At 45.2% G+C, this 20,140-nt stretch overlaps 1 protein-coding gene across 1 annotated transcript in view; it reads right to left on the reverse strand.

The window, feature by feature from the left end:
- Positions 1–2,706: 2,706 nt before the first annotated feature.
- Positions 2,707–20,140, reverse strand: part of LOC126365923 (uncharacterized) — a 139,006-nt gene continuing 121,572 nt past the window's right edge. The window contains exon 5 of the mRNA XM_050008674.1: positions 2,707–2,934. Within this exon, the coding sequence (XP_049864631.1) occupies positions 2,764–2,934 (171 nt within the window). The 3' untranslated portion in view covers positions 2,707–2,763. The remainder of the gene's footprint in view (positions 2,935–20,140) is intronic.

Here is a 20,140-nt window from a genome sequence, read left to right on the forward strand (position 1 = left end):
GCATCTGCCTAGTAACTAGGAGACCCAGGTTCGAATCTCAGACTGGCATTAACTTTCAACTTGCCCCAATGACATAAATCGATGCCCGCTGGCAGCTAATGTCTTTAATTTCTTTATGTCTATAATATCGATGATTCACAACTGGAATGAGCTAATCCATACAAATACCTGGATGTCAGAATATGTAGGATATGAGATGGAACTATCACACAGGCTCAGTTGTACGTGAAGCAGGCGGCAGACTTCGCTTCAATGGCTGCAATGGAAATGCATTAAGTCTGCAAGGGAGATTACAGACAAAACACTCATGCAACCCATCCTAGAACATTGCTCAAGTGTGCGGGACCCACACCAACTAGGAAAAACAGAGGCTATTGAACGCGTACTGAGAAGAGCAGAGCGAGTGTTCACACATTTATTTTGACTCATTAGAGAGTATCACAGAGACGCTGAGAAAACTGATCTAGCAGATACTTCAAGACAGACGCAAAGCCTAATTACAAAGTTTCAAGATCAACTTGAACATGAAGCAGCTAGGAATATACTACAGCCTCTTAAGTATCGTCTCCTTAATTATTACAAAAGATTAGACTAACTACAACACTCGAGGTAGCTTAAGTGATCATTCTACCTAGAGTCCACACACAATAGGAGGAGGAGATTAGTGTTTAACGTCCCGTCGACAACGAGGTCATTAGAGACGGAGCGCAAGCTCTGGTGAGGGAAGGAAATCGGCCGTGCCCTTTCAAAGGAACTATCCCGGCATTTGCCTGAAGCAATTTAGGGAAATCACGGAAAACCTAAATCAGGATGGCCGGAGACGGGATTGAACCGTCGTCCTCCCGAATGCGAGTCCAGTGTGCTAACCACTGCGCCACCTCGCTCGGTCATACACAATAGGAACAGGAAGAAGTGTTAATAATTGCTACAATGGAAAGTATCCTGTATTATGTACTTCCCTGTGATTTGCATAAATGCAGATGTGGTTATATACACTGACAGAAAAATTGAAGGACTGGGAACACATGGACAGATGTCAATATAACTTTGTACACGTGCAGATCATCGACGGTTGTCTAAAAGATTGGAATTCCAATTCTCTGTGACAGGTAGAATGACAACCAGAGTGCATTAATGATGTTCGTGTAAGTGTTGTTGCTAGTTCTGTTAGGGTATATAAGTGAATAGTGTCAGATGTCTGATCACTGTGAGAGACCCAAAGGTGCCAGTAGTCACACTAGATAGTGTTATCAGGACAGAGTGAGAGACTTTGAAAGGGGCCTCAGTTTTTGTCTCCATTGGCCAGCTGGTCAAATAATGTAACATCCAGATGTCTGAGACACTGGGCTGTTTCATTGTCCCAATGTGGACTACAGGCGAATGTGAGGCAGAAATACTCGTGTTGAAGGTTCTGGTCAGGTAGATCTGACCGCCACAAGAGAGGACCGCCATACTGTGCATTAAGCACGAGGTGAGCCTTTCACATCTGTCAGCACAGTTTGCATCTGTGAACAAGTAATGGACTCCCTGCAACATTCTGTGTCATGCCAGATCACTGGTTGGAGATTAACAGCAACCGGACTAGGGAATTACTGTTCCATGCAAAGGTGCCATCAACATCATCACCACACAAAAGGTTGCGTTGGAGTGGTGCCGTGACTGGGAAGCATGGACTGCTGAAAAATGTCGTAGCATTTTGTTCAGAGATTAACCGCACTTCTGCACTACCCCGGGTAACCATCGCCAGTGAGTACAGTGGCGACGTTGGAGAAGTCCCGTTATTCTAATCTTTTGGACAGGCTCCACGGTGTTACTTCTGGCCCATAATGCGAGGAGAAATCGGGTACAACTTCACATCATGGCTGGCAGTGACTGAAGGGACACAACACTCCGTCAAAAACATCGAGGAACCTCTTATGTTACCTCTTCAGCGATAGTACCCTGGTGCGATTTTTTAATAGGACAACTCCTGTCCACACATACGACAAGTTATTATGAACTGTCTGCGCAGTGCTGAAGTACTACCACGGACAGCATGATCCCCAGGTCTGTCCCCAATAGAACCTGCGTGGGAACAGGTCGGACTACAGCTCCATCCTAGTGCCCGTTTCTGAGAACCCGTTAGAACAGTTTTTCTCGGGAGAGAGTACAACGGCTTTATGACACTCTTCTCAACCTAATCAGTGCATACATCCAGGCAAGAGAGGGCGCAACTGAGTACTGATCAGGGTCTCAAGTTATTTGAAACTTTGTCTAGATATTGTATTCACTGAAATAACTTCACACATTCTCTCAACTTGTGAAGTTTCAGTTCGTTTCCTTCATCTCTTTTGGGTGCATCGCTTCTTTTATCTGGCAGTGTGTGTAACTACATCATCAGCCAAAAGTCTGAGATAACTGTTAATGTTCTGCCCCAGCACACTAATATACACTTCACTGGGAGGCACACAAAGTTACTTGTAGACCTGTCAATGACGTTCAATCCAAGATAACTTACTGTGTCCTCCGTAACAAGAAATCCTCAGTCCCGTAACAAATTTCATTTTGTACCCAATGTGCTCATACTTTCGTTAGTAATTTTCATCTATTTTCAGAGTCAAATGTTTTTTGGAAAGCAAATCGCGAACAACTTGTGATCCTCTCTCAGAAGCCAATCCTGTTTCTGTGCCTGGAGGAAGTTGTTGTTGAAAGATTCAAGAGAGTGTGTTGCAAGGGCACTTTATTCATTTTAACTGGAAGCTGCGCTTTTGAGTAGACAGGAGTTCACTGTGTAGTGTCGTAGGAGCCTGTGGATTGCTGGGAGACGGTGCTGGAGCAGGATGGAGGCATGCGCTCCAGCTCTTCCTGATACTGCTGCTCCAGCAGACGCTCCAGGCGGCACGACGAATCCTGCAGCTGCCGCATCAGTTGCTCCGGTGACGGCAGGCCTCCAGGCTGCAACATGGCGCAAACAACACGTTAGTCATACTAGGTGTCTGTGCAACAGTTACACAACTGACCATTAAAATTGCTGCACCAAGAAGATGACGTGCTACAGACGCGAAATTTAACCGACAGGAAGAACATGCTGTGATATGCAAATGATTAGCTTTTCAGAGCATTCACACGGGGTTGGCACCGGTGGCGACACCTACGACGTGATGACATTAGGAAAATTTCCAATCGATTTCTCATACACAAACAGCAGTTGACAGGCGTTGCCTGGTGAAACGTTGTTGTGATGCCTCGTGTAAGGAGGATAAATGCGTACCATCACGTTTCCGACTTTGATAAAGGTCGGATTGTAGCCTATAGCGATTGCGGTTTATCGTATCGCGACATTGCTGCTCGCGTCGTCGAGATGCAATGACGTTAGCAGAATATGGAATCGGTGGGTTCAGCTGGATCCCAACGGTCTCGTATCACTTGCAGTCGAGATGACAGGCCTCTTATCCGCATGGCTGTAACGGATCGTGCAGCCACGTCTCGACCACGGAGTCAACAAATGGGAACGTTTACAAGAGAACAACCATCTGCACGAACAATTCAACGACGTTTGCAGCAGCATGGACTATCAGCTCGGAGACCGTGGCTGCGGTTACCCTTGAAGCTGCATCACAGACAGGAGCGCCAGCGATGGTGTACTCAACGACGAACCTGGGTGCAGGAATGGCGAAACGTCATTTTTCGGATGAATCCAGGTTCTGTTTACAGCATCATGATGGTCGCATCCGTGTTTGGCGACATCACGGTGAACGCACATTGGTAGCGTGTATTCGTCATCGCCATACTGGCGTATCACCCTGTGTGATAGTATGGGGTGTCATTGGTTACACGTCTCGATCACCTCTTGTTCGCATTGGCAGCACTTTGAACAGTGGACGTCACACTGCAGATGTGTTACGACCCGTGGTTCTACCCTTCATTCGATCCTTGCGAAACCCTACATTTCAGCAGGATAATGCACGACCGCATGTTGCAGGTCCTGTACAGGCCTTTCTGGATACAGAAAATGTTCGACTGCCGGCCTGGCCAGCACATTCTCCAAATCTCTCACTAACTGAAAACATCTGGTCAATGGTGGCCGAGCAACTAGCACGTCACAATACACCAGTCACTATTCTTGATGATCTGTGGTATCGTGTTGAAGCTGCATTGGCAGCTGTACCTGTACACGCCATCCAAGCTCTGTTTGACTCAATGCCCAGGCGTATCAAGGACGTTATTACTGCCAGAGGTGGTTGTTCTGGGTGCTGATTTCTCAGGATCTATGCACCCAAATTGCGTGAAAATGTAATCACATGTCAGTTCTAGTATAATATATTTGTCCAATGAATACCCGTTTATCATCTGCATTTCTTCTTGGTGTAGCAGTTTTAATGGCCAGTAGTGTATCATTGTCAGATGCAGACGTTCTGTTACTAGTCTTGCAAAGCGAATGTTCCCAAGGGGAGAGAAATTATTGATGTGGGAATAAAAACCTCACTAGAGTGCGTGAGTGGCAGCGAGACTTGGACTGTATCACAATAGGTCGCAGAGGATGCGACATATTCCCAAATATTAAAGAGAGGATGGTTATGAGTCATTTATATCCATCTAGATGTGCAATTTACTGACTGAAAGCTTACGTACCATACGTTGATAGAATAAAGTCCGACTAATGTGTGCATGTGGTAACATTGGTTGACCAATAGATCTGCCATGCCTATGAACATCTATGGGCTCGAACAATGGACACTGATGCAACAAGTGACATCGTTTGGCAAAGGAAAACGGTACCGGTATCCAGAGTGACATTAGAAAAAAATTAGAAAAGAACAGCACTGTAAGAGAAAACCTAACTGTACGTGACAGTGTTGAAGTGAGCATTATGAATGCAGTGAGTTTCATCGAGGATTCCGCGATGCAGAAGTTAATTTCTTAACAGAAAACGATCAGCTTTGGGTATGTGAGCACTTGTAGTCGACGTAAGTGGGTCTCCCATCAAGAGAAGGCTGCGGAGGAGGGGGGTCGTTGGGTGGAGTGTGGTGGTTCCGTTAAGATCCGTTGGCTGATCCCAATGACACTACGGTCGACGGCGCTGGTTCATTTATGGCCCCCTTCTGTTTCAGCTGTTCTAGAGATTTAGTATGTTGTCTCCAGCAATCATGGACCCACTCACATATACACTCCTGGAAATGGAAAAAAGAACACATTGACACCAGTGTGTCAGACCCACCATACTTGCTCCGGACACTGCGAGAGGGCTGTACAAGCAATGATCACACGCACGGCACAGCGGACACACCAGGAACCGCGGTGTTGGCCGTCGAATGGCGCTAGCTGCGCAGCATTTGTGCACCGCCGCCGTCAGTGTCAGCCAGTTTGCCGTGGCATACGGAGCTCCATCGCAGTCTTAAACACTGGTAGCATGCCGCGACAGCGTGGACGTGAACCGTATGTGCAGTTGACGGACTTTGAACGAGGGCGTATAGTGGGCATGCGGGAGGCCGAGTGGACGTACCGCCGAATTGCTCAACACGTGGGGCGTGAGGTCTCCACAGTACATCGATGTTGTCGCCAGTGGTCGGCGGAAGGTGCACGTGCCCGTCGACCTGGGACCGGACCGCAGCGACGCACGGATGCACGCCAAGACCGTAGGATCCTACGCAGTGCCGTAGGGGACCGCACCGCCACTTCCCAGCAAATTAGGGACACTGTTGCTCCTGGGGTATCGGCGAGGACCATTCGCAACCGTCTCCATGAAGCTGGGCTACGGTCCCGCACACCGTTACGTCGTCTTCCGCTCACGCCCCAACATCGTGCAGCCCGCCTCCAGTGGTGTCGCGACAGGCATGAATGGAGGGACGAATGGAGACGTGTCGTCTTCAGCGATGAGAGTCGCTTCTGCCTTGGTGCCAATGATGGTCGTATGCGTGTTTGGCGCCGTGCAAGTAAGCGCCACAATCAGGACTGCATACGACCGAGGCACACAGGGCCAACACCCGGCATCATGGTGTGGGGAGCGATCTCCTACACTGGCCGTACACCTCTGGTGATCGTCGAGGGGACACTGAATAGTGCACGGTACATCCAAACCGTCATCGAACCCATCGTACTACCATTCCTAGACCGGCAAGGGAACTTGCTGTTCCAACAGCACAATGCACGTCCGCATGTATCCCGTGCTACCCAACGTGCTCTAGAAGGTGTAAGTCAACTACCCTGGCCAGCAAGATCCCCGGATCTGTCCCCCATTGAGCATGTTTGGGACTGGAGGAAGCGTCGTCTCACGCGGTCTGCACGTCCAGCACGAACGCTGGTCCAACTGAGGCGCCAGGTGGAAATGGCATGGCAAGCCGTTCCACAGGACTACATCCAGCATCTCTACGATCGTCTCCATGGGAGAATAGCAGCCTGCATTGCTGCGAAAGGTGGATATACACTGTAATAGTGCCGACATTGTGCATGCTCTGTTGCCTGTGTCTATGTGCCTGTGGTTCTGTCAGTGTGATCATGTGATGTATCTGACCCCAGGAATGTGTCAATAAAGTTTCCCCTTCCTGGGACAATGAATTCACGGTGTTCTTATTTCAATTTCCAGGAGTGTATGTTAAGTAATGTTAGCATAGGTCATAGACGTGGAATTCCGCAACGAGGGATTCCTGGAAAATACACTGTGAATTTTTTAAAAAAAAATATAAAAAACAACGCACCCGAAGGAATTATCAGAATGGGACGGATTTACTAGTACAGACAAACAAATTATTACAATTTCAGAAAAAAAACTGGATGATTTACTCAACAAAAAGAGCTTCACATACTGAGAAAGTCAGTAACACACTGGTCCATCTCTGGCCCTTATGCAAGCAATTATTCGGTTTGGAATTAAATGATTAAGTTGTTGGATGCCCTCCTGAAGGATATTGTGCCAAATTCTGTCTGACTGGCACGTTATATCGTCAAAATCCTAATATGGTTGGAGGGCCCTACCCATAAAGCTCCAAGCTCTGTCGATTGAAGAGAAATCCAGTGGAAATGCTGGCCACGGTATGGTTTGGCAAGCGCAAAGGCAAGCAGTAGAAACTCTTGTCCCGTGCGGGCGCGCATTACGTTGCTGAAATGTAAGCCCAGGATGGCCTGCCATGAAGGACACCAAAACGAGGCACATAATATCGTCGACGTGCCGCTGTGCTTTAAGGGTGCTGCGGATGACAACCAAAGGAGTCCTGGTGCGGAGATAAATGACACCCCAGTCGATCGCTCCTGCTTGTGCGGCCGTATGGCGGGTGACAGTCGCGATGGTATTCCACCGTTGTCCGCGACGTATCAAGACTTAGACTGTCTTTAGTGAAGAGTACCACTAAGAACTGAGCCCCAATGACCAGCGAGACGTGTCTGGAGACGTTCCGGGCAGCAGTGGGATACCGAACTGACTGTGCCCGACGTATGGCCTGATAACAAGTAGTGACTTACGTGCATCTATACGTGCTTTATTGAATGCCACGAAAAAACAGCCGATATGTACACTACTGGCCATTAAAAAGGCTACACCAAGAAGAAATGCAGATGATAAACAGGTATTCATTGGACAAATATATTATACTAGAGCTGAGATGTTATTACATTTTCACGCAGTTTGGGTGCATAGATCCTGAAAAATCAATACCCAAAAGAACCACCTCTGGCCGCAATAACGGTCTTGATGCGCCTGGGCATTGAGTGAAACAGAGCTTGGATGGCGTGTACAGGTACAGCTGCCCATGCAGATTCAACACGATACCACAGATCATCAAGAATAGTGACTGGCGTATTGTGACGAGCCAGTTGCTTGGCCACTATTGACCAGACGTTTTCAATTGGTGAGAGATCTGGAGAATGTGCTGGCCAGGCCAGCAGTCGAACATTTTCTGTATCCAGAAAGGCCCGTACAGGACCTGCAACATGCGGTCGTGCATTATCCTGCTGAAATGTAGGATTTCGCAGGGATCGAATGAAGGGTAGAGCCACGGGTCGTAACACATCTGAAACATAACGTCCACTGTTCAAAGTGCTGCCAATGCGAACAAGAGGTGACCGAGACGTGTAACCAGTGGCACCCCATACCATCACGCAGGGTGATACGCCAGTATGGCGAAGACGAATACGCGCTTCCAATGTGTGTTCACCGCGATGTCGCCGAACACGGATGCGACCATTGTGATGATGTAAACAGAACCTGAATTCATCCGAAAAAATGACGTTTTGCCATTCATGCACGCAGGTTCGTCGTTGAGTACACCATCGCAGGCGCTCCTGTCTGTGCTCCAGCGTCAAGGTTAACTGCAGCCATGGTCTCCGAGCTGATAGTTCATGCTGCTGGAAACGTCGTCGAACTGTTCGTGCAGATGGTTGTTGTCTTGCAAACGTCCCATCTGTTGACTCAGGGATCGAGATGTGGCTGCACGATCCGTTACAGCCATGCGGATAAGATGCATGTCATCTCGACTGCTAGTGATACGAGGCCGTTGGGATCCAGCACGGCGTTCCGTATTACCCTCCTGAACCCACCGATTCCATATTCTGCTAACATACATTGGATCTCGACCAACGCTAGCAGCAGTGTCGCGATACGATAAACCGCAATCGCGATAGGCTACAATGCGACATTTATCAAAGTTGGAAACGTAATGGTACGCATTTCTCCTCCTTACACGAGGCATCACAGCAACGTTTCACCAGGCAACGCCTGTCAACTGCTGTTTGTGAATGAGAAATCGGTTGGAAACTTTCCTCATGTCAGCACGTCGTAGGTGTCGCCACCGGTGCCAGCTTTGTGTGAATGCTCCGAAAAGCTAATAATTTGCATGTCACAGCATCTTCTTCCTGTCGGCTAAATTTCGCGTCTGTAGCACGTCGTCTTCGTGGGGTAGCAATTTTAATGGCCAGTAGTGTATATTAAAAATGTGAAGAACGTCGTCAGCTGTAATTTCATCTGCAGTACATTGGCTACTGGTTTCACCATTACACTACGTCATCATCAGGCCTTCTATACCGGATAGCAGATGAATTTCCTTTGTGACAACAGTGTGTATGTTGTATGCGAAAATAACCGGACTTCGCGCCAAGCATCTGAATACGACAACACCACTTGTGTTGGCTTGTTGTCGTGTGCAAATGCAATGTGAGCAAGAGCTGGATGGAAGTCCCGTTATTCTCACGTATGACATATATACTGATGTAAAAATTCAGCCGGTAACTGGTACAGAGGGACTGATGATGGCATATTGTATGGCTGGTACCGGTAGCCATTAAATTTGAGATGAAACTACAGCTGACTGTGTTTTTGACATTTTTAATATGGAGTGATGGTCTGAAGTGCAATTTCTTTTCATATCAGACCGATTTGGTTGACATTGGCGGCTCCCTTAAAGCAGAACGGTACGAGGACGATATTCTATGACCTGTTTTGTTACCCCACATGGCAAGCCATCCTGAGCTCACATTCCAGCAAGATAATGCCCGCCCACACACGGCGATAGTTTCTACTGTATGTCTTTCTGCTTGTAAACACTGCCTTGGCCAACAAGGTCGCAGGATCTGTCCCCAATTGAGAATGTTGGGAGCATAATGGTAAGAGTCTTCCAACCAGCTCGGGATTTTGACGGTGTAGCGAGTCAATTGGACAGAATTTGGCATGATACCCGTCAGGGCAACATCACGCAACTCTATCAATGTCAAGCTGAATAACTGCTTGCTTAAGGGCCATTCATGAACCAACAGGATACTGACTTGCTCAATTACTAAGCTCTTTATCTTGAATAAAGGCAATGGTCTTGCTGCAGTGCATACACCGGTTCCCGTGAGATCACCGAAGTTAAGCGCTGTCGGGCGTGGTCGGCACTTGAATGGGTGACCATCCTGGCCATTTTTCTGGGTGCACACAGGCTCGTGATGCCAACTGAGGAGCTACTCGACCGAATAGTAGCGGCTTCGGTCAAGAACACCATCATAATGACCGAGAGAGCGGTGTGCTTACCCTACGCCACTCCTATCCGCATCCTCCACTAAGGATGACACGGTTGTCGGATGGTCCCGGTAGGCCACTCGTGGCCTGACAACGAAGTTATCTTGAATAAATAGTCCAATTTTTCTGAAATTGGAACCATTTGTTTGTCTGTATATGCAAATCACATCTACTGATTTCTTTCCCATTCGGATAATTCCTTCATGATGCGTCGCTTTTTTGTCTTTTGTTTTTCTTTTTTCTTCTTTAATCCTGAAAATCTGAAAGATCAGTAACTGTCAGTAAGCAGTCTGCTGCGATGGTAGTGTGGATAAGCAACAACTGTAGTACGACAGTTTTTGGTGTTTTTCCTGTTTTATATTTTGTTTAATTTCATCGTTATCGTAAACGACTAAACTACTGTGGCGTACTCGCGATATTAAGCACAGTCCTAGTACTTTATCGTGCCATAGACCTCTGACTAACTAGAATTCCTGCCGTGCACAGACATTAACACAGACTGATGCACAGCCTCTCACAGGAAACTATACCTTGCACCTTGTAAATTATATTCTTACAGTCGATAGCATAACATTGAATGATTTCAAATAAAGGACAGCCACAACGCAAGGAAACTAAAATAGCCTGGTGGCGTTGTGGCGACTTTCCAAGCTGCCCCCGTAAGTGATTGATGCCCTCTACATTTAAACTCATATGTCACAATGACCCAGTAGTTGATAACTCTGTCTTCCATCCCTAGTGATTGTTCATTTTGCGCACAAGTACGGGATCACCGTTTTCGGTGCTAGCAACCCCAGAAGTTGCGGTCCATCCAGCTTCTCGTAGCCCTATTACATCACCTCACTCAAATTTAGAGAGATGTTGATAACGGCATATTTTTCGCCACAAAGGCACTCTTGACTAACATCAATTCACTACCTACATTATCGAAGGCAACAAACGCTCACGACCGTTACATGACGTACTTCAAGAAAACCTGATCTGCATTATCGTAGTGGCGCTACTAGCGGCACTCTTATGCGATTGGCGCGAAATTGGAAGAAACATCATCTTTCAGATGTAGAAATATGTCTACCAACTTTCATTTATATCGCAAAACTCCTTTGGATTTTGTTCGATCAGTGTTTAGATGAACCCTACTGAAAGAAACAAAGTAATTTCGTTAAGGTTTTAATACGCAAAGCGAAATCATTAAATCTGTACACCCTAACCAAGTAAACTCAATGTTTGTTTGTGTTCGCAAATATAAGACTGCAGCGATTAATTGTGTCACTGAATTTTTAACTTCCGAACCTACTTCTGTCATTGGGTAAAATAAAAAACTAATATCGCCATCTATTTTTTTCTTTGGTGTACTGAGAAACTAACAGCACCACCTCTCGGTTCTTTGGTGTAATACACTGTCACTACGGTAAACATCCGTAATACTAAGCTGAGAAGACTCTTAAAACGTGAAATTACGGTAACTTCTCTTTTTGTGATCCGTTTTTCACTACATAACGCCAGTTCGTTGTTGCAAGCTATGCTCAGATTACCTGTGGAATCCCCTTGAAAATTCAACTACAAGTTTTGGAGATAGCGCGTTCAAACAGACAGAAACGACAGTTATGACAAAACTTTAAATCGCGATATGTTTCTCTTTTCACTATTAGATTTTTATTAAATGACGCCTATTTGTTACTGGAAGCTACGCTCAAGTTACCTGTGGAAACCTCATGAAAATTCGTCTAGTGGTTTTGGAGACTAGTATGTTCACAGGAACAGACATTACAGTTTTAGAAAAACTTTAAATCAGGATATCTTTGTTTTTCATGATAGATTTTCTTGGACTGGGCCCTATACAGTGCTACGCTCAATTATGTGTGAAAACCCCAAGAAAATCCGTGTAGTAGTTTTGGAGATTAGCGTGTTCAATCAGACAGACGCCAAGGTTTTACAGTTTTATTATTAGTATAGATGTAGATAACGCAATGATAAAGAAATTGTGTGTGTGTGTGTGTGTGTGTGTGTGTGCTTCGTTTATATGCATAATTCAAAAAAACAATTGAAAGACGAATTGCACTGCATACCGAGTATTAACGACTAAATAAATGAACACTACGTTTCCACATGTTATCCCAAAAATAGCTTTCTGTCATCTCTGTCAAACGTGTTCTAACCAGTTTAAGCCATGTAAAGCAGACATGGGAGACCTTTGATGCCCAACGAGCCTGATTCAAAAACAATCTCGTGAGCTGCCACGTCATGTGAGGCCACAGCACCGCTCCTAGCGCATACAGTCAAAACTATAGCGTTCATGACGTTAGCGTTTATGCGCCAATATCACTGACACACTCAACAAATTATGTTTCTGAAACGCGTTTTTGAGCTTACATTCATTTTATGTTTTCCTCATCATTGTTTCTTTACTTACGTCCTTTTAGAGATGCAGTCGTTCTTTCGTTGAAAAAAAAAAAAAAAAAAAAAAAAAAAAATGGAACGTCATCAGTAAAGAAACAATGTTTAGACGTAAATAAATGCAAACTTCTAAAGAGGGGGAAAATATACGCCTATAAAACCTATTGGTTGCAGCTAATTCAGTACAATACAAACTCAATTCCAACCGTAGCAGTATTCTAATACGTTCACAATGGATAAGAATTACTTACGAATGTTAATACGAGAAAGATTAGAAAAACAATGAGATAGGCAATTCCAGTAGACAAACAACGAAGAGAAACTTGGTAATTTTTCGCCACAAGCAGGTCATTCGCCTCAAATCCAGTGCCGGGGAAATGGCACTACAGATGCGCGAAGTAAGCAAAACTTCCGCTGGCCTCCATCACGAGCTGGAAATTCCGAGGCGAGCCGAGCATCGGCAGAAATACCAGAAAATGCGTCCTCGCCGGAGTACAATGCGAGCGCCTCGCTCTCTCACCCACGAGTTTCTGCCGCGGGTCGGACTGCAACCAATCGCTAGCTGGATTCGGCCTGCAGACTGCCGGTTGCCCACCTGTGATGTAAAGGAACGTAATAACCGGAGCTCTGCTGAAGAGGAGTTCATTTTGTCCACAATTATTTAATTAGTGGTAAGTTCTACTGGTCCGTCTGCTAGTTTTTGCAGCCAGAATGAGATCACTCTGAACAGAACAGCAGTGACCCCTATGCTAGTAATACGTCATACTATTGCTAACCTTGATAACTGCGTCAACTCGGTGAGCAAGAGAGTTACAAGCTTCTTTAGGCAGGTGACATACATACAGCTAATGCCACTCACTGATGGTCTGAGTTACTAATTTGCAGGAATGATAAGTGCTACGTTGTACCCACCGTCCCAAGACGTTCTTTTGGGGATTTAAATCGGATGATTTGGAGGGCCAGTTGAGGTGTGTGACATTTATCAAACAAGGAATGAATACATGCAGCCCTGTGATGAGGACATTCGTTATCTTCGAAATATTGGATGATTGGAGTGTCCACAACATACTCATCATGAAGTAGTTGTGGAAAGGGTAACATATTGTCATTGAGAACGTTGATATGTTCACGGTTACCTAAATGAGTGGGGCCAAGTCATGATGCGAAAAGCACCCCCAAAACATCACAGAACTGCCTCTGGTCTGGATTAAACCTTCCACACAGTCTGACATCTCACATCATCTGAAATTACAACTCGTCGGATAACATTACACGCCTCCAGTCTGCTATTGTCCAGTTTCTGTGCTGATGGACCCGCTGTACGCGTACAGCTTTATGCTCTGCAATTCAAACTGCCGTTCGCAAACTTTCCGATTCTAAATGCGCATTCCACGCAGTTCCTTCGACAGTATTCGTTCGGTTCAGATGGATAGCAGCAATTCCTGACGAGTCTGAAACCGTCTGCCATTGACGAGACTTGATACTCATCTCCGGTCGCTGCCAGATAGGATCTTTTTACAACCATTTCTTCTGACGCCGTGTTGCATGATTCTGAATGGTACACTATCCATTGTAGACTCATTGCACAGTCTGAGCTCATTATCCAACAAATTGTCCAGTTTCATTCATGGTGTGATCACTGGTGTGACCAGAAGAAACTACAATTGTCCGACCAGAGCTGTGGGTTCTTTGAGTACTCCTGGAGATGATTCATTTTTAACTACAACAGATGAAACATTAGTTCATTTTATTACATGAATGAATAAAAAGACTAAGTTATCTTGACGCAATTCTTTGTCACAGGAGAGTGCGGAGTATTTTCAACTGACACTGACCACGAAAGCATCACTTGATGTATACAATCACAAATTGCTCTCCTGAAGTACAACGTTCAGCATTAACACAACTACATGCCCCATTGAGACGTCGATTAACGGAGGATGGTGTGAGCAACACCGACTCAAAGGAAGGCCTCGGCGCTTGTTCGTGACGTCACGTCAGCTAGGCACGGCGAACGCTACGTGTGCTGCAGGCAAACTCATAATGGTGGTGTCTCCCTCTCTGACACGGAAAATGTGAAACTGTTGGCGGTAGTTGACCAAAACACATTGTTCTGAGAGATTTCTGCAATCAATTAATTGTGCAATTCATTACACTTCTTAACAAATAGTGTACTCCTGAACTTAAATTTCCACCTGTTTTAAGGACTGACATACAAAAACAATTTCATGGTCCAGCAGCAACAGAATTTGTGCTTCTTTACCTTATTTGTAAATCTGAGAAAGTCACGTCTGTACTGGGTTGCTTTTACAAGAAACTGTGAACATATTGGTGCTCTTCTTTAGGTATCTTGGTTGACTATGGGGTGAGGAGAACTGCATGATAATGAAATATCTTGCGATTGTACACGTTGGGGGAGGGGGTGGGAGACAGAAGAAGAGGCAAAAGAGAGATACTTGATTCAGCAAATAAAATTTTTTTATCTTATAAAGTTTCTCCTTTCAATTGCAAGAGGGGAATATTTATCTTTTCTAATGTGCATGTTTAAAAAAGTTTAAGCTCAGCAGTATTTTCGATGTATGAAGCTATTTTGTTACCTGTTTAGAATTCCTTTCGTTGAAAACGACTGTAATCTAATGACTGGCAACAGTTGGACATTTACACATGTAAATTAGTTCGCATTTCCAGTGACGTTGTCAAACGAAAATACAAAAATAAATAAAAGAAACGGGTTGATTGTAAGGGGGTGGGGTGAGTTTCGATAACAAAATGGATCAAGTAAATATAGTTACTTGAATGTAAAATTTCCGAAGCTTGCAATGGGGCAAAGCATCTTCTCATATTGATCTATGTTTATTTCGAGAGGATTCAGTAATACAGAACTATGATCTCCATTTGTAGCTTTACGATAGTAATAAAATCTTTCCTCTAAATAAAACGGCAGAATCCTAAACAATACCAAACATTTTGTCCAAAAATAAGAGATTTATAGTGATAAGCACGGCCAGGCGTTTCTTCCTGCAACAGACCTGGCGTTCGCCGTGCCTAGCTTACGTGACGTCACCAACAAGCGCCGATGCCTTCTTTTGAGTCTGTGTTGGTGTGAAGCGCTGAGGCTAGACATAAGAACGTCCGTTACGTCACCAGCGACGTACGCGGCGAAAGCACAGTTATTCTGGCGCGAAGCGAGCCATAGTGCTTAATAACTACTTGCTAATAAAAGTCGCTTTTGCATCACAGTTATTAGAGGAAGCCTACAGGTCATGAGTACTTCCTTACAACTATGTCACAACGCCAGAAATCGCTCATCTTCATAAATGAAGGAATAATGCTTAAGCTAACGGAAATGAGAGAACGGCTATGAAATATCACGAGTGTAAACACAAGGTACAGCCGGTGGGTCATACTCACCAGTCACCGATAGGATGCCTTCCAAACTAGTTCTGTCGTAAGACCATGCTCTAACGAAGTTGTTAGTTTTCAGATAATCGTTATTGTGTTGATATTATCAGTTTATGGTATTTGGTAAATAAAAACAAAGTAATGGCATACCTTTTTGGACCTTAGTCCGAATAATATAGCTTCCCGCTTTAACATTAAGAGTCACAGGAAGTAGAATAGTACTTTACAGAGACCATGACGGCGCTGATACAGCGAAGCACGTAAAATTCGAGGACTTCTCAGCAAAACTGGTAGAAAAAATCCTACAAGATGACTCGCTAAGGTAGTCCAATGGCGGAGTGTCTTAATCTCCACAAAACTCAAAACGACCAGTCGTGCTATACGCCTGTTATACCATCCTCTACGGACTCCCTGGCTAAACTGAGGCATTTCTGGACGTTTAGTGCAAATGGAAGATTCTTGCATACTGTCAGATGTTCAAATATGTGTGACATATTATGGGACTTAACTGCTAAGGTCGTCAGTCCATAAGGTTACACACTACTTAACCTAAATTATCCTAAGGACAAACACATACACCCATGCCCGAGGGAGGACTCGAACCTCCGCCGGGACCAGCCGCACAGTCGATAACTGCAGCGCCTCAGACCGCTCGGGTAATGCCTCGCGGCGCACACACTGTCCTACTTGATGATGTTAACTGCTGAAGCAAGGCCACAAACTAGGGCCGAGCTCTTGCAAGCTGGATACTACACTGAAGAGCCAAAGAGACAGGTACCTGCCTAATATCGCGTAGGGCCCCCGCGAACACGCAGAAGTGCCGGAACACGACGAGGCATTGACTCGGATGATGTCTGAAGTGGTACTGGAAGGAACTGACACCATGAATTCTGCAGGGCAGTCCATAAATCCGCAAAAATACGAGGGAGTGGAGATCACTTCTGAACAGCACATTGGAAGGCATCCCAGATATGCTCAATAACGTTCCTGTCTAGGAAATTTGGTGGCCAGCGGAAGTGTTTAAACTCAGAAGAGTGTTCCCGGAGCCATTCTGGACATTTGGGGTCTCACATTGTCCAGCTGGAATTTCCCAAGTCCGTCAGAATGCACAATGGACATGAATGGAAACTGGTGTACGTGTCACCTGTCAGCGTCGTATCTACACGTATCAAGGGTCCCATAGCACTCCAATGGCACACGCTCCACACCATTACAGAGCCTCCACCACCTTGAATGGTCCCCTGCTTACATTCAGGGTCCATGGATTCATGAGGTTGTCTCCATACCCATACACGTCCATCTGCTCGATACAATTTGAAACGGGACTCGTCCGACCAGGTAACATGTTTCCAGTCATCAACAGTCCACTGTCGGTGTTGGCGGGCCCAGCTGAGATGTAAAGCTTTGTGTCGCACAGTCATCAAGGGTACACGAGTGGGCCTTCAACTCCGAAAACCCATATCGATGATGTTTCGTTGGATGGTTCGCAAGCTGACACTTGTTGATGACCCAGCATTGGAATCTGCAGCAATTTGAGGAATGGTTGTACTTCTGTCACGTTGAACGATTGTTCAACGCTAGCCTCAGTCGCCATTGGTCCCGTTCTTCCAGGATCTCTTTCCGGCAGCAGCGATGTCGGTGATTTGATGTTTTACCGGATTCCTGACATTCACGGTATCGTTCAATGGTCATACTGGAATATCCCCACTTCATCGCTAACTCGGAGATGCTGCGTCCCATCGCTCGTGCGCCGACTATAGCACCGCTTTCAAACTCATTTAAATCTAGGTAACCTGCTATGCTAGCAGCAGTAACTGATGTAACAATAGCGCCAGACACTTATTGTCCTATAAAGGCGTTGGCGATCGCAGCACCGTATTCTGCCTGTTTCTTGCCATATCTTTGTATTTGAATATGCGTGCCTATATCAATTTCTTTGGGGCTTCAGTCTATATTGACCTCATTGTGAGGGCGCTACTATGCTGAGAGAGAGACGTGGTCGTGAGGAACGTCTCCCATACGCCGTTGCGGATTGCAGGGAGCCCTCGCTAATGCCAGTGGCATAGATTCGCGTTGTCCACTTCGGTATGGCACCGTTATCGCTGGACAGTACCACAGCCACAACCATCTCCTAAAAGGATAACCCCTTTCTGTCATTCTGTCGTGCCTCCGCGTCTACTCATCTTGCTACATAGGTTCCATACAAATGACTGGAAAATACATGTCACCTACACTACCAAGACTTATGTCAGAAGTGGTGGGTCACTGAACCACCTGGTAACATTTCTGCACCATCTCCAGCGCTCCAAAGTAGCCAATGTGTTCTCTTTTAACGAGGTAGACAATGTTTTGCCCGGTGAACTATTATAAACTACTCATAGCTGAACAATAGGATGAATCAGACCGAAGTTTTTAGTTCAGTTCGACTGCCTTGTACGTGCCTACCAGAGTTGTTTGAACGCTGTAGTGCCATACTTAATTTGTACTGGTTACGCTGTTATCTTTTACGCTTGATTGACGATAGGTAAATGTTAGTATTTTAATATTTTAGTGTGTTTACGATTTATATGTTTCGTGTGGAGTTGATAGTAGTTGTGAGAGAGCGTATTGTCTTTTTCATCTGAGATAGGCATTCACAGTACTTGTGAACACGATTTTTTTAGTCTCAGCCGACGGCCGCGAGGAGATTGCAGCCGCATTCTACGGTCTTCACGATGTTGCAGAAGTGAAAACAAAATCTTTTCGTACCAACACTGTGATATGCGGAAAATAAAAAGTTGGTAATTATCTGTCAATCAGAAATGTACGGTTGCACAGTATTAAAGCTGGTGAGAACAGTTGTTTGCAATGGAATTTAATAAATTTCTTACAAGTCACCTGGGACTTTTATGAAGCCGAGCGTTCTTATTTATGAAGAAATGTATTTATTTGACAAAACTAAAGCAGGTCTGATAAAATTTGAAACGACTTGAAATGAAATTCAATAAAATTACAGAATTTTAAACCATTGTGACCTTAGTGAAATACACGAGGGTTGGAACTTAAATAGTATCAACTATGGCTCAAATGACTCTGAGCACTATGGGGCTTAACATCTGAAGTCATCAGTCCCCTAGAACTTAGAAGTACTTAAACCTAACTAACCTAAGGACATCATATACACCCATGCCCGAGGGAGGTTTCGAACCTGCGATCGTAGCGGTCGCGCGGTTCCAGATTGAAGCGTCTAGAAACGCTCGGCCACATCGGCCGGCAGTGGCAACTATTTATTCACAACCGATACAAAAGAGTTACATGTTTGCACCTGTTACTTTCCTTCAAAGTAGTCACCAGCGTCGTGTAGAACACGTTGCTAGCGATGTGGAAGGCATAATATATCATTAGCAGAGCCTGTTCGGTTGATGGTGCGAATGGAGCAGTCTAAAGTTATGGTGATTCTCGTGTACGACTGTGATGGTGTTATCCCAACGCATTACGTTCCTCCACGGCAGATCATCAATGCACAGTATTACTGTTCGTTTTTGGAGCATCACCTACGACCAGCGTTGCGAAAGCAGCGGCGACACTTTCTGCGCAACCCACCCATCATTTTGCACGACAATGTGCGGGCGCATACAACGCAAGCTGTGGCTGCTCTGTTCGGTCGATGGAACTGGGAAGTACTGTACCATCCACCATACTCCCCGAAGTCCTTGTGACTTTGATTTGATTCCGAAGATGAAGGAACCACTTCGTGGCATTCGCTTCAGAACTGTTCCAGAGATTCGACAGGCAGTACTTACTCACCGCTCGAATCTCCATTTTTTTTTTCCATCTTCGCACATCACTACGCTGGAACAACAACAGAGTCACGTCACCACCACAGCTCTCTTCCAAGAGCACTGACGTGGAACATGTTTACAGGCAACAGTCCAATGAATATCACATGAACAACTTGTTGCGTTAGCGCTAACCTCTTGTGGTGATTCCGTGAACTTTTCAAACCACCCACGTACTTCAGAGGTAAAAAATCTCACATTGTATTGATTCCCTGAGGGTCATATAATTAAGCTCTAAAACATACACGGTCACTGAAAATTATTAATATAATGTAAATACATAAACGTAGACGTTAAATGAAGGCCATCAGAGAGAACAAGTCAGCAAGTGCGTTATCCTGTTGCATGTGCTGAAAGAAAATATTCCTTCCCCCCCCCCCCCCCCCCCTCTTAATAGGACTGTATATATATCAACTCATGAAGGGCTTTGGTCAATAAAAGGTTATAATATCAAGCTCAAACAATGGAAAGTTGTAATCAAATAGAAGGTTAATTTAAACACGAGACCGATTTGCTGTTAAAAAATAGGCATTTTCCTGTTAAATGTATTATGCCCATG

The sequence above is a fragment of the Schistocerca gregaria genome, chromosome 4, assembly GCF_023897955.1.
Source record: "Schistocerca gregaria isolate iqSchGreg1 chromosome 4, iqSchGreg1.2, whole genome shotgun sequence".
Taxonomy (NCBI): Eukaryota; Metazoa; Arthropoda; class Insecta; order Orthoptera; family Acrididae; genus Schistocerca; species Schistocerca gregaria.